A 25334-nucleotide genomic window follows, 5' to 3' on the forward strand; every position below is an offset into this window, starting at 1 on the left:
GGTCCACTATTTCGATCATGTGACGTAGTCATGTGATTCAGCATCGCATTTCATTCATCATGGCGGCGACTGCGTCCGTCTTCCTCAGAGTGAGAGCAGGATCTAAGGTTGGAGCAGAGTACGACCAGGAAGGCCAGCTGATCCAGGTAGAGTTCAGAACCCAGACGGGCTCCATCGAGTTCAGCTTAAACTACAGAACCGGACCGAATGAAAGCTGGACGAGGATAAAACTGGCGCTAATCTCTGTTAACACACAGCTAACTGATTCTGATTCTGATTACTTGTGTTATTCAGGTGGAGAGCAGAGAGGATGAGGAACAGACCGTGAAGCTGGCAGAAATCTTGGAGCTGCTGCTGGCTGCGGGTTACTTCCGGGCCCGCATCAAAGGCCTGACTCCATTTGATAAGGTGCTTCATCTAATTACCCCCAAGCAGGGGCGGATCTAGAAAAAATATTTATTAAGGGGTGCCGAGAGGGGGGGAAGAATTTTTCAGGGGTGGCAGCATCATTCTATAGACCTAACATTGGACTTAATTTGTTGCAAAATCTTGGTTTTAACTCGTATTGTTTCAAAATGAGCTTCATGTAGTGCTGAGGATTAAATATAAATTCTTAATGTAGTATAGGTAATTATTTTTACGTCTTTCATACTGCTGCTAATTGATATGCATTACTGGATTGGAGAGCGCCTGTTAGTCGCTTTGTGATGCTTTGAGTTAAGCCCAGAAAACCATTCTATTCCAGTGCAGGACGAGCAGAAATCTGTCACAAAAATATAAGTAGTGCCATCATTTATTATCAGATATAAAAGACGATTTGAAATAAAGCTGAGAAAACTGATGTTTGATACATAAATTCTCTGTGATACAGATCTATAAACAGTTTGGTTTCTGTTAGTTCTGTCAAGATGCAAGAAAGGGCAAATTGTTTTCTTATATCGGTCAATCCTTTCATTTGTCTGTTCCATTTGCACACCAGCATGGGAAATTGATTGTCAATCAGAGTTGCTTCCTAAGTCTACAGTTTTTGATTTCATAGAAGTTTGATTTAATTGGAGTTATATTGAGTTGTTTACATGTTTCCCTTTATTTTTTTGAGGAGTGCATAATGGGCCATGTTAGTGTTTTGTGTGTTGTTTTTTCTTTTTTTTTACATTGGAAAAAAATGCCACACAAAGTGTAATTTCTATTGCTATGTAATAAAGGTTTAACAAAACAGGTTTAAACATTCTCAGCGGAGCTTGCTGTCTCTCAATATTCTGCTTTTGGTATTGAATGATCTAGACCAGTGGTTCCCAAACTTTTTCTCCTGGCCCCCCCAGTAGTTTCCAAACACTTTCTGGGCCTGCCCTGTGGATTACAATAGGGAGAGTTAGACTTTGATCTTCTGCTACAGTTTGGGAACCTCTGATCTAGACCATGGTTGAAGTGTTCTAGCTTTGGAGCTAAAAAAAATGTGGTTTAAGACATTATTGAATGATTGCAGAATAATCCTTACCAGGGGTTCCTAAATCTTTTCATGGCATGTCCCCCACAAACAGAATTAGTTTCTGGGAGGGGGCTGCTTCAGGAATCCACAGACAATGCTACAAAATATATAAAACATCAACTTGGTTTGTTTCTTTTCCAACTTTTATTCACTATGTAATCATTATTACATTAGCATAAATGTTGCCTCATACCTTTTGATTTTTGTTGGTTATGACTTCTTGTGGTTTTTTTGAGCTGTGTTCTCCCAGGGTTTCCCCTCAGTGTATTTTAAGCCTGGTGGGCCACCAGGCTTTACTTCATCATTCACATTTATCATCTCTGAGCTTGTTTTTCCTTTGCTCTTCCACAGGTTGTTGGTGGAATGACCTGGTGCATAACCACATGTAACTTTGACATAGATGTCGATCTACTCTTCCAAGAAAATTCCACTATTGGACAGAAAATGTAAGTGATATATGATGACAGTGTTCATGAAATCTTCTGAGCTGTTTCTGCCAAACTTGGACACTGGTCACTGCATGGTGGCACCTATCCATTTTCTTTTGACAAATAAAGGGCCCTTCTGAAATCATTTTTGTTTATTTGAATCCAGAAATGCCCAGGGTAGCATTTCTGGATTCAAAATGCTATAGTACCGGTTGCCCCATGTTTTTGTAATTATGCCTGACAAGACTGCTTTTAACTGATATCCATATTTTCAGATTTATGTTCTTTCTGCATAATTGCAATCTTTTCACAGTGACAGATATTGCATTACTTGTTTAGGTTGTTTATCTAATAGCTTTTATTTTGTGTCAGATTCTCTTTCATTTGATATTTAAAACTCTTGGCAGTCTTAAATGTCAAGTCCCTTCTTCTCACTTTTGTGTAACTAAAGTATCAAAAGACCTACAAAATTAAAAAATACAGTATTTCTTTGTTTACAATTTCAGAAGCTATAATTGTCTAACACAATGTTAACAGGAGAAATGTTTGTTTGGTTATTGTTGTATTTTTTATTATTATTTTTGTCTGTTTCTTCAGAGCCCTGACAGAGAAAATAGTTTCTGTTTTACCAAAGATGAAGTGTCCTCATCGCCTGGAACCCCATCAGATCCAAGGCTTGGATTTTATTCACATTTTCCCAGTGATACAAGTAAGACGCATACTTCCATTAAACATTTTAAAACGACAAAACTATGATGGCTTTTACCATAATTCAATCATCACTCATTTAATGTTATTGTCCACCATAAGGGGGTCTTAATTACATCTTTAATAAATTACTTCACTAGTTATTTCCTGTTTTAAAACATTAATGACTGATAAGTTCATAACCTAGGTTCATTATTACTTATTGTAATTTGACGCTCTCCACTCTCCATAGCACTCGGTTTGTTCTTGTCTCGCATGAGACGTTTGTTGTTGTTTCAGTGGTTGGTGAAGCGAGCCATAGAGACGAGAGAAGAGATGGGAGATTATGTGAGGGCCTATTCCATTTCTCAGTTTCAGAAGAGCCATGCCTTCCCTGAGGTACGAGCAGCACACGTTTAGAACCGATGCAGAGTTCTTAGATTGTGCAGTTTGCAGATTGTCATGGTGGGTTCTGCAACAAGCTCTCAGTAGCAATATTTTCCTACTGTGTGGAGTTTCTCTGCCGTTAATCTGTAAAGTGCTGAAATTCTGCAGATTTATTGTATTTTCCAGTCCATACATTCAACACTCAATGTGCATTTACAAGAAATAAAAAGGAAAAGCAAAATTTTTAAAAAAAAATTTTTTGTGTTACAAACGTAATGGCTACAAACTACTTACAGTTAAAGTAAATTTGACTGCAAAAATAGAAAATGTAGCTTGTCTTCTTCATAAAGAGACCAAGCTTTTGCATGTACTCCAAATTGTTCAAGAACAGCAGCTGATTTAATTTGGGTATGCCTTTTCAGGGGTTTTTGGTGATTTGGGTTAAGGGGTTAACATTTCTTTTAGGTCACATGTGATCAAGGGTTTGCTATTTGGGAAGCACCTCACTGTTCTGGTGGGGATGCTGCTGTCTACACAGAAGTCTATACACTCAGGCATGGCACTGATGTTACCTCCATGTGGCTGGCAGAGAGTAGCCCAATCAGTTTCTTCAAAACAATCCTGGAGGGCCTCTTCTGCTTCCTGTGACAGGTAGCGCTGTTGGACTGCCTGTTTTCCCCAGAGGAGATCTTGGTTTGGAGACATTTTCATCCTTGACATTAGCATAAAGCAAATCCAAAATCTGACAAACTGGTGAAATGTTGGCAGTGTTGAAGAGAGTGAGGCATGATTAAATTCACCAGATAATGCCACAAATGCATTGGGGTGTGGTGTCTGTATCCTAGCAACAACAGAACTGATATCACTTGCATTATCGGTAACGGCTAAGGGTAGAAAGTAAACAGTTGCCAAAATAACACTGGTGAACTCTCTTGGTGTGGACAGAAACTTACTGCCAATAGTTCAATGTCTGGACTGCAGAGACCAGACTTCACAGTAACATGTCCTGGGTGACACCATCTGTTCACAAAACTGTTAATCCATCTCCTTTTCTTTTCCTGCTGCTCTTTAAATCTCTGTCTGCTTGTACAGTTAGGAAGCCCGGCGGAGACATGCCGGTGTTGGGGATACAATCCTGCTGTCACGTCTCAGTAACACACGTTATACTGTATTCGTTACGCTGCTGAGTCCTTGACGGGGCTTCATCTGGTTCCATCTGGTTAGCTAATGATCTCACTTTGCCCATTACAATGTGAGATTGTAGAGATGGTTTGAACTTCCTCCTTTTCGCTCCTGCTCTGCATCCACAATGCCTCCTTTTCAACTCCTCTGGTATTTCTGGCTTCAGCTGTGGTTTTATTTCAGTTTTTCTGATGTGGATCAGCTGCTCCCAGCCTGTTAAACCAGGCTGTTGCTATGATTACGTGTCATAACAAAATAGCAAAAATACAAAAATATTGCCAAAAATCACTCCAACCACACAGAATCCAATACAAGAAGGAGTAGCCGTCAAAAAATATTCTAGAGTTGTAATTTGGCATTTTGCACCTTCAAGTCAGCATCTTGCCTACTACTATTTCTCTTTTACTTTCTGACTGAATATCAACTCATTTGAAAAATAAAATAGAGCTATTTCAATAACTGTTTAGTCTTTTGACAAATTTGAATATCCCCTTAAAGATGCATGCATTATATTCCAGTCTAATTTAGAATGTACAAGTTTGAATTTCTCACTATTAAAGTTCATATCCTAGTTTAACTTTCCATCTTTTATATGTACTTTTATCTATTTAGTTCTTGTATTGTGAAACTCTGGTCTAGGATAAAGAACTCCTCCAGAGGAAAGACAAAGCTGTGAAGGCCGTTCTGGACGTATTGGTGAGCAGCTGCAGTACGACCGACACAAAATGAAATGCTTGGCGTCTCTCATGGTTTCAAACTATGAGCAGATTATTTGGTTGCAGGTTTTGATGGGATGTGAATGAGCTCTGGTGTTTTTTCAGGAAGTGTACAAACCTGAGAGAAAGTACAGAAGACAGAAAGATGCAGAACTCCTCCTGGATGAGGAGTCCAGGATCCACTTCACTCTGCTGGAGTATGGCAGGTAATATTTCCCTCCAGGTGGCCGAGCCAGGCCGCCGTGTGGCCAAGCTGTTGAGTCATAGCGTTCTATTAAAACACAAAACCCACTTTTTACAGGTAAAACACATGAATGTATTAGTTAGTCTTTGCTGTTCAGAAATTGTCCCATAAGTGTCAAAGCTGTACTACTGGACAACATTGAAATGCAAGGCATGCGTGTTCTCAAAACGAGTACAGAGAACAAGCGGTTTCCCACTCCATCTTCTTTACTCTGTTATTTCACTGCAGACTGCTGCACAAAAGTTCCAGAAGGGTTAAAAAAATATTTAAAAAAAACCTTGATCGACGGTATGCAACCTTTATAAAAAAAATAATACTTTAATCTGTGAATAAATTGATCTCCTCCAGCTATTAGTGCCATCTGACGAGTGTCGGTAGTGTATTTCTACTGACACTCGTAGAAATGCACCGCTCCCGAGTTGTCCCAATCGAAACAGCCAATCAGAGCCAGGAGGAGGGTCTTAGCGCTGTTAATCAATCTCATGCACTCTGCTAAATGTTCTAATGGCAGAGAAACATGTTACCATGTTCCAGGACAACTGTTCAGCTGTTGTCATTGTTGGCTGTGCTAATTAGCCTGAGCTTTCAATTTTTACAACTATATGTCATTATCTTTGTATTTTATTTCACAACATTTCATAACATGTTTGTAAAGCTCGTATTGGCTCAGTGTTTGTCAGGTTACCTGCTCTGGCTACTCAGCTGGTTAGATATGATGCTCATAGCTTACATGAGCCATCATGTTGCTTACTGTACCAGCTTATCCATACAGAGTCGTGGTTCAGACAAATTAGTCTATCACAGGGCAATTTGAACACAGCCTTACCTTAGTGCGATGGTTCTGAATTATTTTTGCTCCCCCTTGGGAACATACTTTTTTTTATGGCCACCCCAAATTGAAATACTGTAGCGAACCTGATAACAGAAATGGACAAATGGTTTGTCCTTCAGTTCAGCTGTGACCGTAGCAACGGTCACAGGTGTTGAAATCAATATATAAAAATGAAGATTAATAATAATGATTTACCTGTCGATTCACTATCAAATCAAGGCGACTACAGCCAATAAAACCTTAAAAAACTGGATTTTGTTGTTGTAATAGGTCATGTGGTGAGTTAATGCAACATTCCTGACACGTCGACCATGATCTAGCGCGGCGTGTTGTCTAACTCTTTTAATGTACACACTATTGTGCAGTTTCTTAAATATGCAAATTCTCTTTTTCTGGTCACATTCTTCCTTCATCCATCCATCTCTGAACGTAGAATGTGTGAAGCTATGCTGTGAGTACTGGACCTGTGTGAGCATCTTCCTCTGCATGCCTCTGATAACAGCTGTGGAGACGTGTGTGCGCGTGTGTGTGTGTGTGTGAGAGAAGGTCTCCACGTTTAAGCATGGACTCAAGCATAGATGTGAATAGTTTGGCCTCAGTGTTGATTTGTACCTGTTGTTCTTGTGAGGTTTTGTTTTAACATTGTAAGCATTGACTAAGTACATTTCTTTTTGTCACCAGGAGATATGGACTAAATAAGCAGTGTAAACAAAACAAGGTGAGCATGAGGATCATGTTGCTTGTTGGCTTAATAAACATATCAAAAGCTTGTGTCAGCTCGAGTTGTGGCGCTCAAAATTATTTTGTCAATTGAAATATTATGCGCCTACGTCTTCTGCTGCTGATTAGTTTGTGCCATGTAGATAATTTGAAGGAACATTTACACTGGATAATAGTTTTTGTTTTGGATGTTTAGCCTCATCAGTGCATTTTCTTTTCCATTTGTAGGAAGATGAGGGGCAGGTCAGCGGGCCTCAGGCGACGCCTGCCAGCATTACAGACGTGTTGGAAGAAGACAAGCTGCAGGCAGCAGAAGAGGTGATCACTTCATCCAAGTACAGCTGCACCTCTGTGTCACTGACGAGTCATGTGTTTAAGCAAGTGAAATCTATATAGACTGATTCCACACTCACCTGTGCCATGATTTGTCAACAATGTCAACAGCAATGCTAGAAATATTATTGCACTTGCTTATCTATTTGTTATGTTCTGTTTTTGGTTAATCATTCTTCTTCAGTTTACCCCTGAAGGTTACCGAGCTCTATTTAAGAAACCCAAAAGATTAGCCTGACAATCAATAAGTATCCACAGAAGTCTCTGACTTGGGTAGATCCCTAGGGATCTAGCGTCTTGGCTAGATCCCTAGCCAAGACAGGGATCAGACGCCGTTTTCTCCTGTAGTAACAGGGTCAAACACCATTTTGTGATATGATGAGGTTTAGTCAATCCCTACTAAAGATTTGTTAGTAGAATTGCTGTAATGTAATTGCCAAATGTACCAAAGCTTGTTGGTGCATTGAGATTGTAAAGTATACACACAGTTTCGTAACTCAAATGCAGAACTTGTCTTGGGATCATTTTTGCCACTAATCTCCGTTCAATTGGGGGCCAAAGTTGCACAGTAGCAACTTTGGTCCTCTACTGTGGTTCACTTTCACACTGCAGGGTCAAACTATCCAAAGCCTTTAAGCAATCTGTTCCCCTCCTCGCCTGTGGGGGCGCTGCACCAAGAACTACTGAAGGAAATGATACAAAATCCTCTGACCAAGACACTTGGCTCTACTTCCTTCTACACAAAAACAGTAGTGTCAGAATTTAGTATCTGTGGGATTTCTCTTTTTTCTTTGGTAAAAGTCCACAGGCCATTTCTTCCTCTGGCGTTAGACAGTCGTGACAGAAGACACTGAAGATCAACGCACAGAGAAAAGTCCATCGGGACAACAACCGCGTCTCGGGGATGCTACCTTTGCTGAGAGAAGGCTGTGGTTAAGGCTACTGCTTGTGACCTTGTTCAATAAACACATTGCTTCCATTAAATGCTTAGAAATCTGTTTGGCAGCGACTCCACCTTTTAGAAACCTAGGTTAGTTCAGCAGATTTTTACTTTTCTTTGTTCACACAAGCATATTTTTTTGTAATGCTGGGTGATACAGAAAAAAATATATCACAAAGTTCTAACAGGAAAATTATTTTCCTTTATTTTCTGTATGTAAAGGTAATTTTATTTCTACAGCACATTTTCAGAAACAAGGCAACACAAAGTGCTTTACAGGAATTAAAAGGAAATACAAACAAAATAACAAACCAAAGGAAAGAGCAGAAGAAAAAAAAAAAGAATCTAATGTTGATCTAAAGTATAAACTAGGTGCTTCAGGGTTGCTAAGTGTCCTCTGGTCTAATTCCTTTTCTGGGTTGGAGTCTAAAACGTTGTAGTTTTTCTGGATTCTAAGTTTGTTCTAATCCCTGTTCTTTGTTGCTAAATAAGTGCAAGTAAGTAAGTATCCTCTGGACTTTCTAAGTCTGCTCTAAATTTATAAAAGTTATGAGTACTCCACACTTTCTAAGTAATGAAAACTAAATGTTCCTGTTCTGGAAGAAAATTTTTTTTTTTCTGGATCCTAGATTTGTTCTAATTCCTTTTCTGGTTGCAGTAACAGGAGTGTCTCTGCGTAATAATCTAAAAATTAATCTAATTTAATTTATTTAGAAACTCCACAGTTTCTAAATAATAAGAGGAGAATGAAATTAAAAAAAAGAGGAAAGGACGCATTAGGGCACATGGCGACTTTCAGTCAAATCAAATGTAAAACCTTGGAGAAACATGAGAGAAACATGAGGGAGTATTCAGGCTGAATGAATAGCTGACGTTTCACTAGTTACAACTCTGGATATTTTGTCTTTCTCAAAACATTTGGTTTAGTTTGAAAACTGAACAGCACTAAGACTTGTTAGAAGTGCCTTGCAAAACCTGGCTTATGCTTCCATGCAAAATATTCTGTTTAGACATTTAAATTGTTTACTATCTAACATCACAACCAAAGAGGATGTGTATTCAGCTGCAGCTAGAAAGGTTCAGCAGATCAAGTCTTTCATGGAGTCAGTTTGAAATTGCTCCTTGGGGTGAACTGCTGTGCTTTGTGTTTGTTTTGGTGCAGGGGAAGCTGACTGCGAGTGCTGTGGGTCAGATAGTTGGACTCCAATCTGAGGAGATCAAACTGATTGCCTCGGAGTATGCTGGAAAGGTCAGCAGAGCATTACACCCATGTTGCACACAGCCAGCATTCTGTTTCTATTCTGGAAGATTGCCGGCTCTATGGAGCGACGGCCATGTTTTGCGATCATGAAGTTGAGCGTTGTGCTCATATTTCGTCTTTCTGTGCATCACCTCGCAGCAGTTGGAGCGTTCTTCAGAGGAGCGGTCAGAGCGCTACGGTCCAGTGCAGCAGCACCGCCGGGCCGTCGCCTCACTGGACAAACAGATCCGACAAAAAGCCGAGCAGCTGAATGAGGTCAGCGCTGCACGTCCTGCCATTTCAAGTGTAAACTGTCTTTCTGATGTAGATCCTGGCCAGGGAAGTTACTGCAACCTGCTCACAAAGAACACAGGTTTACAGCATCTTTCTACTGAGTCTTTGCTTCGCTGTAAACTAGAGCCTGGCACCTTTAAAAATAAAAACACTAGGAAACAATTAGTGGTCTTTATCTAACAGTAATTTGACAGGAAGGGAAAGTCATGCAGCTGAGGAACTGAGAACGGTAGTGGAACGGGCCGGGTTGAGGTCTGCAGCCTCTGTATGCGAGGCGGCGCTCTGAGGAAACTTTATATATTTGGGTTTGAGTGCGTCATTTGAAAATTTGTATTATTGAGCAGAAGTTTTATTTTTTTTAATAGAAGTTTTGTTCTACTGGGTTCACAGAATCAGTTGCAAACTCTGCGCAGTATTTAAGTATGGAGTGCACTTTATGCTGATATATTTTAAGTTCTGCAGTTTCTTTTTGTGGCTACAGACAACATAAGTCTTCCCCCTTAGAGCAGGACTGCATAAGAGCCTAAACTCACATGTTTTCTGTCCTGACAGCTCAAAGTAAAGCATGCAGAGGTGAAAGCCTGCAACGAAGAGGCAAAGAGGAGTCTGCTGGAGGTAACCACTCCTGCCCAGTTGTATCCAGATATCTCCATTTGTGTTGTTTGTGTATCAGTGGTGATAACTGATTATTGCTGTGAGTGCCCAGGGTAACTACAGATAGACGTGTTTTTATTTGTTTTGTAACAATTGGTTTCCAGCAGGGATCATATTGTACTGTGATTGTGACTGACTTACTGTGAAACAATCTGTATTACTGCAGCTTTGCATCTCATACAGGATGCAGCCATGTTTAGTGTCCCAGTCAGAAATGGAGCAAACTTATAGAGCTACTGGTTAAAATGGTTGTAAATGTTTTAGAATACATTTAAAATAATTTAGAAATGCAATAAATTCAAAAGTCAAAACGAATCTTTGAAAACCAAGGATGATCATTAAAGGATAAAATGGTTTGAAAATGAACACATCTCTGCTTTACAATAAGTTTAATTTTTTTTGTTGTTTTTTGGTATGGTAGTGCCATAAATGTATGAATTTATCGGTATAGGTTGGTATATATATATGAGAGTTTATCATACATGTTTGATGGTGTTTGTGAGAGAAGGATTATGCAATATACGTTTGTGTAAGAGTATTTATAGTCATGTACGTTTTGTGCCATGGCGCCTCGACAATCAGTGTGAGCTTTAGGGCTTCGCTCAAACATACTTCAAACTTAGGAAAGCTCGACCTTAACCTACCTTGTCAAAGCTAGGTTGTTGGGTTTTTTTTTTTTCCCAACACCAATTTTGAAAGTACAAACCTAAATGTTGTCCTGAATCTGTTCCAAGGCTACAGAACAATCAGTAAAACTGGAGACTGAGATGAAGTCCCTAGAAGAGATGGAGGAGCAAGCAGACAGTGGGTGAGCCGTCTTATTTTTTTAACACAAGGCTTGAATTAATAGCAGATTTGGAGCACAGGACCCTTGACTAGCGGCAGAAGTGATGTCATTTTTGCCGGCAGTCTGATGGAGAAGCTCAGGGCTTTGGTGACGATGAATGAGAACCTGAAGCAACAAGAGCAGCAGTTTCGGACACACTGCAGAGTGAGCACATAAAGCAGCACTTCTGATGGGATTCGTTTCCCCTCGGCCTTAAAATGGTCTTTAGTGTGTTTTGATTTTATTTAATAAAATCTGTACAGGAAGAGATGGTCCGTCTACAGCAGAACATTGAAGAGCTGAAGTCAGCATCAGGACAGGACACAGAGGAGGAGCAGGTGCATGTCCAGCTGCACTAATATATGTAGTGTTATGTTAATTATTATAACACCGTGTCAATCCAGAGTGTTAAATGAGACCTTTTCTTTTCCCAGGAGAGGAGGCAGCTAATAGACCAGCAGTACAATTCAGATAGAGAGAAGCTGCAAAAAGTCCGTCTGCTCATGGTAACCACTGCTCCAGTATTACACACACAGCTGCATTCTCACCATCAGTAGCACTTGTGATTATTGGGGAAAAACATAACCACACAATCACAGACTCAATCACTGCATAACTGTAGTCCAAGCAGAAAAGGACACTCGGGAGAAAGCATCAATGCAGAAACCATTAAGGCATCAGACTGGAATGACATCGCATTCACAGCTAATTGTGTTTTAAAATTTAAGAGTCTGGCGCGCCCTGCAAAGGCAGCACAGAGTGGAGCATGCTCTCTGCAGACTGCAGCTGGTAGAGCGCACCCTGCTGTTGGCGGGGCAGTGGAGCGCGCTGTGGCATAGGTGGAGGGAAGTGCTTTACCTAGGCAGATTGTTCATGTTTGGATAAAAATGGAGAAAATGTTGTACTTTTTTTTCCTTCTTTCACTTTCTAAAAGACAAAAATGTAGAGGTGCACAGTGGTGTTTCTATTTAAATGAGTTGCTTTTTATTTGATTTGTTTTTTAAGTGGATAGCTGCACAATTACAAAAAATAATTTCAATTCAATCACGGGTGCATTCCAATGGATCCTAGTTATCCAACAGTATAAATAATTGTTCAAAGTAGATTAAAGACTCTGAGGAAACCCAGCAGATGGCATAGTGATTGACCTGCAGCATTCACTTCTCCTGGACGAGTGTGTTGTGACAATCACTCGCGTTGCCATTGACTTTACAGCAATCCCTCATACAGAGCATGCATGTAGCGACAGTGGAAAGAAAAAACTCCCCTAACAGGAAGAAACCTCCAGCAGAACCAGAACCTGGCTCAGTACAAGCGGCCATCTGCCTAGACTGACTGGAGGTTTGAGAAGACAGAGCAGAAAGAACAAGAAGAAACGAATGAACTGATGTAGGGTTTTTTGTTTTTTTTTTACTTTATTTTTTATTTTTGCAGTTTTAGAAATATACATACATTGAACATTGAGACCCCCACAAACAACAACTACAGAGCATCTAGTTGGACAAGAGCAATTAAATGATGATCGTAAAACTCAATGTGAGTGATGCAGGGTTATTTTTGATGTTGATGAAGGTAAAAAATTAATAGCAGGGGAGAGAGAACGATTAGTTGATGACAGCATTGTGTCAAAAAGTCAACAGCTGATATAGCGGCAAATAATCCAAAATTGGAGAGTAGTAGAAAGGACTTCTGACCTTCAAGGCTGATTTTTGGAAGTACAATCTACTTTTGGTTATGGGTTAAGGCTTTGGTTAATGGCTCGTACTTGAACAGCGTCTAGAAGACCCCAAAATTAGTTATTAACACACTGTCAGACGCCGATGATGTTAAGCTACCGGGTAGTAGCCAAAGCTGCAGTCTGCGAGGCTGCCATGTGCTGACCGGGCCTTCTGACCCCCACCAGCAGGCAAGGTGAATGAAGTCTCCTTGCCAAGGACACTTCTTCATCCGCGGAGCGGGGATGGAACCAGCAACCCGCCAACTAAGCTTTAATCGAGCTTTAGACACAAATTGCAAACATTTTTTTCTGTCAGCCAACTTCCACAGGACTGCGTTTGCTCTCCTCAGGCTCGCAGGAACCGCGAGATTGCAATCCTGCAGAGGAAGATCGATGAGGTACCCAGCCGGGCGGAGCTGACCCAGTACCAGAAGAGATTTATTGAACTCTACAGCCAAGGTGGATTCCTCGTCTACATCTGATATGTAGTTACAGACGGTGTTGCGTCATTTCTTCATGTGGACCTGTCTCTGTAAAAATGTTTATTAATCTTGTCTTCCAGTTTCTGCCACACACAAAGAGACCAAGCAGTTCTTCACTCTCTATAACACCTTAGATGATAAGAAGGTCTACCTGGAGAAGGAGGTGGGTCATCACAGCAGGCCGTGGCGCCGCAGTTTAATCTCTGACTGAATTCTGCCTGCAACAGTGATTTGGTAAACATGTTCAAAACATCGCTGAAGAATAATAATCTCATTTAGGTGAATCTGCTGAATTCAATTCATGACAACTTTCAACAGTAAGTAAAAAAAAATATCTTGTTGAAAATTAAATTGTAATATTGATGTAAAGGAGAGTGCAGCTTTTGTTTTTCATCGTCTCTAGTTGTTGGTCTTTGCGGTTGGCTGAGTTTTGAATGGCTCTGCTCTCTTCCAGAGCGATGTCGTCTGCAGCTGCCAGGGATCAGTTCCTCAGGCAGATGGAGCAGATAGTGGAGGGGATCAGACAGAGTCGCATCAAGGTGTTGCTGCAAATGGGTCATTGCTGTTGTAAGACATTACCTCCATCCAGTGGGCGGCGTCACTAACGGACGCTTCTCCTGCCCGTCTGCCGTTTCAGATGGAGAAGAAGAAACAAGAAAACAAAATGAGAAGAGATCAGTTGAACGACGAATACCTGGAGCTGCTTGACAAGCAGAGGCTCTACTTCAAGACCGTTAAAGATTTTAAAGAGGTAAGAAAGTTTTATTTTAAGTAACTTTTGAATGACGCCTTTGAATGCAATGAATTAAAGTTGCAAGCAGCTCAGTGCCACTCGGGGACCCACAGTCACGACCATCTCTAAAGTAAAGATGAAGCAGATAAGTGAAAATCCCTTGGAGGAGTTAGTTAAAGTTTGAGGTGTGTAAACCAAAATGGGCACCTCCCTGTATATTTTAGGACAAACCTCCTTTTTTTTTGTTTTCCTGATTTGGTGGGATCTACCTACATACCACGTTCCAGATCTCTATATTGTGCGGTTTGGCCTATCTCACGTTAGGGGGCGCTGTAGTGCAGTCTGGCCATTCCTACTTTTGATTCTATTAAAAACATTTGATTTCACACAGGGGAACATTTTTTGGTGAAGTTTGTTGAGCTTTTGAAAGCGTTTAGGGCCCCAGATTGTGTTTCTGGCGGTAAAAGAGAAAAATGAAAAGAAATCCTTTAAAAAAAAAAAAAATCGCAAAAACTGTTCCAGAATAACTCCAGTTTGTTCAGCAAAGCCCAAGTCCCGAAGCCGGAGCTGTACTCGACCCACAACAAAGCGAACCAAAGAACTTACTTCTTACTGATGCATTTGCAAACTGCAAAACTGGAAAATCCCAAATCCCCAAATCGTAGCATCCAAAAAGCTTTTCTTGTACCACAGAAGAATAAATTACGGCATACAGAACAAATCTCAATCATCCCTTCAAATGTCTTCAAAACATTAAGGCATTTGCTCTGAGTATTCCTTCAAGAAAAGAAAAAAAAGGAAAGAAAACTGTGAAATTTGGGCTGATCAAAGTTCTAGGTTGGCCAAGTTTTATAAAGTTTTGAGTATAACAGAATCTGGTTTTTTTTTTTTTTTTCTATCACCAGGAGTGCCGCAAAAATGAGATGCTGCTGTCCAAACTGAGAGCAAAAGGAGCTTCCTAACTTTGTTCTTCCTGCTGGCGCCGTGTTTCTAAAGCTGGCCTGAAGCTTCGGTATACTTTGGTCGAAGGATCACAGAACATAGTTATTTTAGTTCTGCTTCTCAGGCCAGAAACCCAGTTTCTTAATGGGTTTCCAATCACAGCAGATTTGACCATAAGCGTCATTTGGCTTTAGAACTTTTTCATGGGATCGAGGCCTTTGGATCATAAAGATTACAAATGACCAGCATGCTTTGTGATATCTGTTTATCCCAAACTATTGGTGTATTATAACAAGACTGAACTAAACACTAATCCTGATACTGACCTTTTCCCAACAAAAGGTCTTTGACACACGTCTGTTCCTGCTTTAGTGCCTCAGATTCTGCTGTAGCCAATGTTACGATACGATTACTTTATTGTAACTAGCTGTTGATCAATAAAATATTGGAAAACTTGATACCCAAAAGTAAAAGTGGTCTTTGAGTCTATGAAATAAACAGCCGACGGGTTGTGAATGTGTACAATCTTCAATCTCCACCAGGTGAGTAATGGAAAGAAAATCTAAATCGATAAACATGTAAAGATTCTGACATTATTTTAAAATATTCTTTTATTCCCTTACACCAACTATCACCACATCCATAAATCTGTTTTGTGGGCGTCTTCTTGGCCTCGACATCCTTCTACTGATTGGTTCTGTCCCAATACTTGCACTTCTTCCTTTGTTCAGGGACTTTGGCGAAGTATACAAGAAGTGTCTAATCAAGGAAAACAAGTAGGAATATTTGTTAAATGGAGCTGTACTTTCTGCAGATTGACCATTGTTGGGGATCAAACGTAGCTGCTGACCCACAGGGATGGTCAGAAGAAGCTTGAGATCTGGATTTACTCTACTTCCAGGGCAAATTGGTACAAAAATATCCAAGTGTGAGACGAGGTGAAGACTGAAGTCAACAACCCAATCTCAGTTGTTTGAATTTAGTTTTTATTTTTATTTATTTTTTGGTCAAATCTAGACCCTGTTGGGAAATGTGAAATTATTTGCTATCCCAAGTTAAAAGGTGCTTTGCCAACAGCCAATGAGAAACGGACTGAGACGGGAAGTAGAAGATGACTTCCTTTGAAGCTGTACAACGCATAGTTGTATGCGCAGATAAATATTAAGAATTTGATAAATATATTTATTCTATTTTGAAAATATTCAGACAAAAGTTCCGTTGCCGTTATGTTCAACATGCACATTTTATATAATCCAAGAAAGGCCCTTCATTTGATATATATATATTGTATTTTAGTCTATATTTAGTTGTTTATAATCAATCAAATTTTATTTGTATAGCACATTTCAACAGCAAGGCCTTTCAAAGTGCTTTACATAATTAAAATAAAAACAGCATGTGACATTGAATAAACAGTGAGAAAGAGAGATTTTGAAAAAAACATTATGAAAAGTAATATAACTTGTATTATACTTGTAGTATTATAACTTGGTAACATTTTTAAATTCAACAGATTGTCTTGTCTGAAAGTCCATTTGTTAAATGTGTGGTGCTCCGTATTTCAACCATGGTACAAAAGTCTGTGGAAACCAGTCTGTTAGTCTGAACTAAAGCTCTTTTTGAAACTACAAACACTAAAAGTTTGTAGTTTTCCCTTGCAGCCTCATTTTGCTGGCTGACCCTGATCAGATTATTTAAAAAATCAACTGAAGCCCTTTTTATTTTCCTAGACTTTCATACCATAATCTTATACTTGTTTTATTCTTTCTATAATTTAAGGTTGATTTTTTTATTGTACAACACACCATTCTTACCATCAGTTCAGGTCCACAGTTTTTACACTGCAGTGTTCTCACAGAACAATCCTATCCAGGTCAGAGTAATGCTCCAATTCTTCCCTGCATTTTTGCTTCTTGTCATGTGATCATATTTGTCTTCCTGAGTTATACTTGCTGTATATCACAGCAGCACAGCTTGCTATATCATCTCACTGATTGTGATACTAAACAGACAGCTTCCATCATTCTCTCCAGTCCACTTCCTGCAGTAATCTGCAGTCTGGACCTCGTGAGCTATCTGACACTTGCTGATCTGTCCGTCCTAAAGAACAACATGGTGCTCTCTTCAGTAATCGTGTTTCAAATGTGCTGTTGGCAGACTTTCTGATATAGACCTGATAATCACCATGTTGTCTCTTGGGTGTGTCCATGTCAGCAAGCGCAGTAGAGTAGAAATAGGCATTGATAGACGGATGAAAAGACGACAGGACTTCATTCAGGGTTCCATATGTACAGTCAGGACTCTGTATCCAGGCTTGCTGCTGTTCCCAGAGGACATGATGCCACTGTGTGGTCCTCTGTCAGATGCCTGATGTTTCACACCATGACCATGACCTCAGTCCTGCCTGGCCTTCTGTTGCTTTTGATGTTACCAGTATATGGTCAGCTAGTGGGAGCAAAGAAGTCAGAAGAGGCTGAAGAGCAAAGTTCCCACCTGCGGGGCCTCTGGAAGCTGCACTTTAAGGCATCCAGGCTGAAAGGAAAAGGTAAGCAAAATCCTTTATTTTGTATGTATCTGAATTTTTAATACAGCCATCTCTAAATGTTTTTATTTTTTTCAATTCCAACAGTTGTTTGATTTGGAGATCAGTTGTTTTATTAATATAGTTTGTGTCAGTATGACAAGAGATTAATAATTCTCTTTCATGGATCAGCTTCTCCTGGTTATTGGTAACTAATATTTCTTTTTTCATCAGAGATGTAAAATTATGTTTTCATTTGGTTGGTTTATGCATATTTCAATGAGAACTATGGTCTACAGGCTTAGAAAACTAGTTACCAGTCCTTAAAGTTTTGCATATATTATCCCTAGCAGCACTTGCTTCTATTTCTTAGAAGTGACCATTACCAGGGCTTTGATCAGGTAGGCTGTTCCTGGTAGATCTCTTATTAGGTTTCCCATTCTGTCACTTGGCATCAGTTTCTTCTTCATGGAAACTGTTTGCTCTTCTCTTCAGAATTTACAAATGATCATAAAACAGTTTTCTTTATTTTTTCTCTATTTTTTAATTTTTTTACATGTTGGGGCTTTTGCAAAAGGAAGGTTTTACCTAATGACCTGAAATTTGCAAGTCATTATTCTGCTTGGTTCCTAGAGATGAGTAGGTATCACCACAAGGGGGCGCCTATTCCCTTTTTCCTTTGTTGTCCTATGGTGCAGAGTAAGAACTCGTCTTCCACTTTGTTGTAGAGGAGAACAGCGGTGATGAGGTGCAGAGCGGTAACCTATCGTTACTTTTCTCATGTATGAGAATATAATGTTTAGTACTATGGAGATCTGGCTTTACGTGGACGAAGTGAAATAAAGTTAAAGTGTGGAATACTCAAACTGTGCGTCCTACTGTTTAGGGTTAGCGTGGCTAACCACCGCTGCTAACTCCTTCTCTCACCGCACCGCCACAAGTTACGGGACTCACGACACAAGTTGTATTTTCAAAAAATCTTGAACATTTAACATTAAAATCTTAGTCATGTGCTACTTTTTATTTTACAAACAAAACATTCAGGCATTAAATACAACTTAACCTCTAAAAATAAACAAAACTGCCAAATGACAGAATGTGATCATTTAATCAGATTTACTATTTTTGATATTTATTTTGAAAACCTCATTAACATTACTTACTGAATAAGTTGAAACAAACACTGGATGATCATGAGATCCATTAACAAAGTCAAATTTAGTCTGATATCCAATTTAGGTCAAATGGTCTAAACTTGTTCTTGTTTTAGCTTGAAATTCAACTGTAATGGCGGTCAGATAGATAAGATTATTGTAGCTGCTGGAACAGATCAGGAGGACTTCAGCAGCAAATGAAGCTTAGGAAATTCAGCTCACCTGCACTGGAGATACTGGATTATATGAGACCAAGTGTTGATCAGGTAGAGTCTGCTCTGATCCAGTGAAGTGAGTCCAGTCCAGTCTATTATTCAGGTGAGCACCCAGGTACCTATAAGAGTTCACCATCTCAATGTCCACTTCCTGGATGTTCACCGGTGCCATTGAGGTGCCTGTGATGAGACGGGACGTCTGAAGATGACAGCATGGGGAGTTAATGGAGAAGTCTGCAGTGAAGAGAGTGAATAGGAATGGTGCCAGGACAGTCCCTGTGGGGACTGTGTCCTGCAGGCCAGTCCCTGTGGGGACTGTGTCCTGCAGGCCAGTCTGTCTAAGACACAGGCTGCCATTAAAATGGAGGGGAGATTCCCTTGTGTCTCACCACATTTATCCATGCAGGGTCATGAGGGGCCAGATTCCACTTGGCAAAAGACATGGTACACCCTAAAGAAATCACCAGTCCATTACAGGGCAAGCTAATTTTGTGTGAAATAAAATTTCATGATATCTGTCAATGTGTCTTGTGAGTGTTCTGTACGTATCTTAAAAAATATACTTTGGGAAAATTGCCAATGATTTCTCTTCGATAAAGGATCAAGCTCTAGCCCAGCCAACGAAGTGGCCAAACAGCTTCTGCTCTACTGCCGGGCCGGAATTGGCTACCACCTTCAGATCCTGCCCAATGGCTCAGTGGGAGGAGTCCATAGACCGACTCCATATTGTGAGTTCAGTCAAAATGAGTAAATATTTACACACACACCGTGTATATATATATATATATATATATATATATATATATATATATATATATATACATACATTTAAAATATACTTTTAAATGTATATTTTAAATATACACATTCACATTTAAAATATACTTTAATATATATATTTTTTCCACCAGGGTGTATCAAGCATTTTTTGGTGTATTTAGTTTTTCACAGACTTTTATTATAAAGTCTGACAGTGGAATCTGTTGTATGGGGCTTTGAACACTTGAAGTTAGATTTACAGTATATTAAAACCTGGTCAGCACTGAAATCTTAAAATCCTTCAGAAATTGTTTAAACAAGATTGAATAATTTGCTTGGAAACTGATGATTCTATATTTGATCAGCACACAGGGAATCTGCAAGAATGAAGACAAGTGCACACATTTCTGTTTTTTAAGATATAAATAATAAAAACAGGTCTCATCATTGATTTGGATGCACTTCAAACGAGATTTTACTGCACAATTAACTTACAGTCTTTGGTCAGAGAGGAAAACTTGTTCTTTGCAAGTGTTACTGGAACAGTGTCAGTTTAACACATGAACATTCACTGTGTGTCTGCATCTCCTCCAGGCTGGCTGAAGCTGTTTGCTGTGAGGCGTGGAGTGGTAGGAATCAGAGGGTTGAAGAGTGGCTTGTACCTGTGTATGAGTGGGCAAGGACTGGCATATGGAGAGGTATGCAGTCTGCTGCACACAACATATTAACATGTTTATATATTCCCCGTTATGAGGATATGCTCTATTGGTAAATGACTATTCGTATAGCTATATACTAGGATATATGAATATATCCTGGGTAATGGATACAGTGGTGTTTGTATCACACAAACACCACTGTAAAGATGCTGCTGACCTTTTCTGATCTGGCAATAACAACGTGAGCATGGACTCCCCCCCTCTCAGTCTTTGTTGCGCACAAGATCCGCCAGCTCTTCCGTGGATGTTGTAACAAAATTGTTTTTATCACTTTGTGTGGTTTTAGTGAATAATAAAGAATGTGCACAACTTCAGATGAGCTAAATGCAACGGCCAAGTTTAGTGTAAAAGTATGTTGCCCCTTAAAGGAACTCTAATAGTCATACATTGAAATGAAGTCAAATAACAGAAGATTACTTTATTTATTCATTTTGTCTAGGAGCCGTTTTCTGACAACTGTCTGTTCAAGGAAAACGTAGAAGAAAATCACTACACCACCTACTTTTCTCTGTCCCACCCGGGCAACTACCTGGCACTTTCCCACAGAGGACAGCTCAGGAGGGGCAACAGTGTGGGCCCAAATCAGTCCTGTGCTCATTTCTTACCAAGGAGAACGTGACGTCTGTCCATTAGCTTTCCCAAGCTCCTGAAACCTATGACAAAGCTGATGCTTGTTATTGATTAACATCCCTGGGTTTTTAGATAAGCTATATCCTACACATCACTCTGCTCTCAAGCATCTCCTCTGACTTCTCACCCATTTCTGCACTGAGTTCAAAATTTTCTTGTCAACTTTCAAAGCCATCCTTATGTTACTCGTCTCTTTCACATTAAAACACCGTCTCACATCCTTCATTCCTCTTTTGACTCACTTCTCTGTACGCCACGTGCCCGGGGCCGTCCACCAACCCGGGTCTACCCACCAACTGAATCTCTGAGCAACATCATCGCTGAACATTTTCAAATGTCTTCACAAAACTCATCTGTTCAGATTAGCATATCCCACTTCACTGTCACAACATAAACACTTGTTTGTATTTTATATGTCTTTCTAGCACTTTTTAACCTTTGTTCGTGATATGTTGTTTTTATTTTATTAATGTAAAATGACCTAGAAAATCTTGAAAGGTGCTTGTAAATAAAATAGATTGTTATTATTGTTGTCGTTTTATTTAGATAATCAAAATCAGCAGGACATGCCACTGGAATAGTAAGGATTCTTTGCGACTCTTTTATGCAAATATGTTAAAAACTCCATAGTTTTAACATTGTCCTAATAGGCTTTTGGGACGAAAGTGAAAGAATCTCTTCCTGCACCATGTAACTTTTTTGTTTTCATATCTGTTAAAAAATTCACTATGCCCTGAAAATAGAAGATGAAAAAGCATCAAGTCCCTCTGCATCTTCCCTGTGCCCCTAATAGCATTTAGAAAAATACACAGCTCCCGACCCAAAACAGCCAATCAGAGCTAGGAGGCGTCTTTGCCCTGTCGTTTATGGTTGTGTATGCACAGTGCGCACCAGTCGTTCTAGCGGAAGCTAGCAGTGTGCTGCTGCTGCTAAAGGCGGAGAAAAAAATCTACCTTTCAGGGAAATGCCTAATTTCTGGAGTAGTGCTGGGTCCAAAAACCAAGACAGGTAAACAAAAGAAGACCCACGACTCAAGGCAAGCAAAAAAGAGAATTAGAACCCGAAATGAGACGAGGGTAAATATCGGAGGAGCGCTTCAGGGAGATAATGCTATCAAAGAATTCAAAATTGATCCAGAGTTACAGACTGTGAACTCATTGTTTGAGATGGAGATTTTAACACACAGACTGAGGACACAGGAAGAGGAATGCCAGGACAAATGGGAAAAATGGACAAACGTCACATCAATATTACCGGACTGATTTTGGATATAAAGGGTCCCCTTGTGTTATTTAATTAAGAGACTCCCCCTAGTGTGCAGTTTTTGTTTTCAGTTCTGTTTTTTCTGTCTCTTATCATTTCTATGTATTGTTCAACCTAAAAATAACAAAAATAAAGTTATTTAAAAAAAAACATTAGTGGGGTGGGACCTAAAGATGAACAATGTAAAATGTCGTTCATCTTTAGTCAGCTCTATTGGTCAGCTCTGACTAAAGGGAAGACTCTGACTCCTTCCCATCTCAGATCTCTGTCCAGAACTGCAGGGCTTGCTGCTTCGCTTCAGTGACGGGACACACAATGTGAATGGTAGGTAATGGTCACAAAATTACACCGTTAACAGCTGCTAAAGTGTCCACCCTTTCTTCAAAGAAGAAAACTTACGCAACTTATGATGACAAAAGTTAAAACACTCAACATTGTCTTGTACACAGTCTAATTGGCTAACTCCAAGATCACTAAGTTTTCTTAAAAGGTAGAGTCTCTGAGAACTTTTTTAAAAAAAATATATAGTCAGTGTTTTCAGCAAAGTTGAGCTGACTGTTCAGGAATGACCTGAGGTATCTGGCTCAGTTTCAACAGGTTGGCTATCGAGTGAAACTGGAACCACTTTAAAGTCTCGTTTAATTAGCTCTACATCCTTAAGAACATGAAAAAGTATGGTGTTTTATTAGTGGATTTATTTTTTACAACTGCAGTAATGCCGGAATTAATAGTAAATGATTAAGACCTTGTGGTATTCTGATTTTGTGACGTATTTATATTACCACCCCCACGCCACTAGAGACATCTAAGGACCAGATTTAGAAGTACACAGGAAGCTACATAATTTAAGAACTGTGAACTCCACACCTCCATTCATTTTTTGGTTTGCCTTCACCTAAAACACCTTGCCTGACAAAAATGGCTCTATGTGTCTGGCCTTTTAAATATTACTCAAAGACGACACAAAATGCTGTGAATAAGAGAAAGTAGTTATTATTAAGGGAGAAAATGTTCAAACTTGCATGTCCCTATTTGAAAAATGTTTGAACCTTAAACCTCCTTGAATAGCTGAGCCACCCCTTTGCTCAGTGTATAGAATTAGAAAAGGAAAACTGTCAGTACTTGCAAATAACCAAGAGATTCATTCTCTGGATTTCTGGAACACGGCCATTTGTAATCCAATGCAACAAGTGGGAGGGATTCTGCAACCTGAGCCACAGACCCGAGAGCCAAGCCACTCAGGTGTCTCTTTCTAACCGGAGACATGACAGAAGACGGAGTGCAAAGGAAATAAAAAACAAAAACGGGAGCACATTGTCATTGAAAGTACGGTGTGGTTGGACTTAATTTTTATCAGATAAAACAAAATTGCATGTGGACAATGACATAATGAGTATTGCAGAAACAGGTATGTTTAATTTGTAAGCTACAGGTTCATAGAATTACTTCATACTGTATTTTTCTTAGCTGATTCTTGTTTTTCCATTACCTTTTACCCCTCCATTGACCCTCTACCCCATGTTTCTTCACAGATCCTGCTGCTAACGCCACTGATACATCAACTACAACAGTAAGGGACAAAAACTGAAAAATGATCAAATTAAATGTTTGTACAAGTATTTCTTTTAGAATTTCTGAAAACAAATGGTGCATTTGGCAATTCTGAAGTAATTTTCATGTGTATTTTGTATTTCTAACTTTACTTGTATTCATTTCTGTTTCCTGATTAATATTTCAAGAAAATATGCATGAGAAAGTTGGAACAAATGAAGATAAGAAGTAGACTGGACTTCATAAAATCATTTTTTTTTAAGTTTCAATATTCACCACCTGCCTCCCTTATCAGTGACGCCTAACTGCTTATTTGCACTCAGAACAGGTTAGCCTATCACATTGCAGAAACTCAATGCATTTAGGCATCTAGACACAGGCTATTTCCACACACAAGGCAAATGGGACCCAATTTACTTTTTCCCCCCCAATATCTCACATATATCTAATTTTCTATTGACAGTCGGAATGACCCAGTTACATGGTACTAAGTTGTATGATTGTTTTCAAAGTGTTTCCAACCTGAACAGTCATGTGTCGCATTTTATCTGACTTTTATAACATTGATGCGAGAGACGTGTAATTTTGCACCAGAAAAATCCAGATGCGGTAAATCCGTACATAAACAAAAGCTGAAAATTAGAATGATGAACTTATGAATGAAGTCTGTCAGTGAAGTGCATCACTGACAGACTTTGGGCCTTGTGTATAAGGCATGCATACGCACAAAAAATGTGCGCTGCCATATTTTACGCACAAGTCAGCATGTATAAAAATGAACTTTGCGTCAAAGTTTGCGTAAAGCAAAACTTAAAGAAGGAGCCATGCGTTACGGATTGTGGTGCAACTGCAGCCGTCCTTCAGTCAAGCAGCCCGTTTTGTAAATGTGCCTTTATGGACTGTCAAGGAAAACCCCACAAGCTGCGGTAATCGGGCCAAGACACCACCACGTAGCACCACGCACTGCAGGACGTGGTAAGATTGTCATAAAGGGAAAATTGGGGCAAAAAAAGAGAAAAAAGGCTTTAATGGGAACACCAATATGACGTCTTAAACCCCGCCAGCCGCAGCAAAATTGCGACGTCTTGACTGGTCCGCGGTAATAAAAAGGTTGGGGACCACTGCCTTAGACACACGCTGGACAAACGCCCTCAGATGAAAGCCCATTTCCTTGAGTTTATGGAGAACATGCCGAGTAGAGGCCACGCAGAAGTTGCTCCACCTCTTAGTAAAGACCAAGAATGTTGGTATTTACCCTTGTTTGGGGTTTACCACCCTAAGAAACCCAACAAAATCTGAGTCGTCTTTGACTCCAGTGCACCATATGAGGGTGACTCACTCAATGACGTATTACTCACTGGCCCTGACCTCAACAATAGTCTGGTAGGAACATTGATGAGGTTTAGGAAGGAACCTGTGACTGCAGACATTGAGCATGTTTCATTGCTTTGTCGTCACAGAAAACCTCAGAGACTTTTTACACTGTGTCTGTGGTACAAAGACAACGGTCTCTCCAGTGAAGTTATTGACTACCGTATGTGAGTGCATATCTTTGGGAACAATCCCTCTCCCTCCATCGCCATATACAGTCTGCGGAGAGCTGCTGTTGATGGAGAAATGCACTTCGGTGAAGATGTGCGCCAATTCATTGAGTGGGATTTCTATGTTGATGACAC

At 39.8% G+C, this 25334-nt stretch overlaps 3 protein-coding genes across 7 annotated transcripts in view; all 3 read left to right on the forward strand.

Annotated features, from left to right (window-relative positions):
* On the forward strand, positions 1-15304 carry ccdc93 (CCC complex scaffolding subunit CCDC93). 4 transcript variants are annotated; one of them, XM_008438591.3, is made up of 23 exons: positions 1-146; positions 295-408; positions 1841-1935; positions 2515-2626; positions 2905-3003; positions 4813-4869; positions 4995-5095; positions 6399-6416; positions 6647-6683; positions 6914-7003; positions 9121-9207; positions 9358-9474; positions 10045-10107; positions 10881-10954; positions 11056-11137; positions 11236-11310; positions 11407-11478; positions 13040-13148; positions 13252-13334; positions 13451-13488; positions 13626-13710; positions 13809-13922; positions 14810-15304. In XM_008438591.3, exons 1-23 carry the CDS (start codon positions 60-62, stop codon positions 14864-14866), a joined length of 1866 nt encoding a protein of 621 aa, XP_008436813.1. In that variant the 5' UTR covers positions 1-59; the 3' UTR covers positions 14867-15304. The 4 variants fall into 4 exon arrangements, with proteins under 4 accessions (XP_008436813.1, XP_008436822.1, XP_008436830.1 ...); XM_008438600.3 differs by having other exon boundaries at positions 6650-6683; XM_008438608.3 differs by lacking the exon at positions 6399-6416.
* Positions 15305-15394: 90 nt separating this feature from the next.
* On the forward strand, positions 15395-22966 carry LOC103482427 (fibroblast growth factor 4A-like). The gene is made up of 4 exons (XM_008438580.3): positions 15395-17391; positions 19336-19464; positions 20090-20193; positions 20654-22966. Exons 1-4 carry the CDS (start codon positions 17133-17135, stop codon positions 20831-20833), a joined length of 672 nt encoding a protein of 223 aa, XP_008436802.2. The 5' UTR covers positions 15395-17132; the 3' UTR covers positions 20834-22966.
* Positions 22967-23362: 396 nt separating this feature from the next.
* tmprss3a (transmembrane serine protease 3a) overlaps positions 23363-25334 on the forward strand; it is a 39014-nt gene continuing 37042 nt past the window's right edge. For both annotated transcript variants that reach the window (XM_008438546.3, XM_017303001.2), the window contains exons 1-2: positions 23363-23515; positions 23640-23677. In XM_008438546.3, coding sequence (XP_008436768.1) covers positions 23497-23515; positions 23640-23677 — 57 coding nt within the window. In that variant the 5' untranslated portion in view covers positions 23363-23496. The remainder of the gene's footprint in view (positions 23516-23639; positions 23678-25334) is intronic.

Source organism: Poecilia reticulata, chromosome 2, assembly GCF_904066995.2.
Source record: "Poecilia reticulata chromosome 2, P_reticulata-male-v2, whole genome shotgun sequence".
Classification (NCBI taxonomy): Eukaryota; Metazoa; Chordata; class Actinopteri; order Cyprinodontiformes; family Poeciliidae; genus Poecilia; species Poecilia reticulata.

What these genes read in the sequence shown, in the direction of transcription:
- ccdc93 (XM_008438591.3), top strand. Translation starts at nt 60, where the DNA reads ATGGCGGCGACTGCGTCCGTCTTCCTCAGAGTGAGAGCAGGATCTAAG. An exon ending in AGCAGTGTAAACAAAACAAG is followed by an intron (nt 6,684 to 6,913) that starts GTGAGCATGAGG and finishes TTCCATTTGTAG; the next exon opens with GAAGATGAGGGGCAGGTCAG. An exon ending in AGGACACAGAGGAGGAGCAG is followed by an intron (nt 11,311 to 11,406) that starts GTGCATGTCCAG and finishes TTCTTTTCCCAG; the next exon opens with GAGAGGAGGCAGCTAATAGA.
- LOC103482427 (XM_008438580.3), top strand. Translation starts at nt 17,133, where the DNA reads ATGTACAGTCAGGACTCTGTATCCAGGCTTGCTGCTGTTCCCAGAGGA. An exon ending in CCATAGACCGACTCCATATT is followed by an intron (nt 19,465 to 20,089) that starts GTGAGTTCAGTC and finishes CATCTCCTCCAG; the next exon opens with GCTGGCTGAAGCTGTTTGCT. An exon ending in AAGGACTGGCATATGGAGAG is followed by an intron (nt 20,194 to 20,653) that starts GTATGCAGTCTG and finishes CATTTTGTCTAG; the next exon opens with GAGCCGTTTTCTGACAACTG.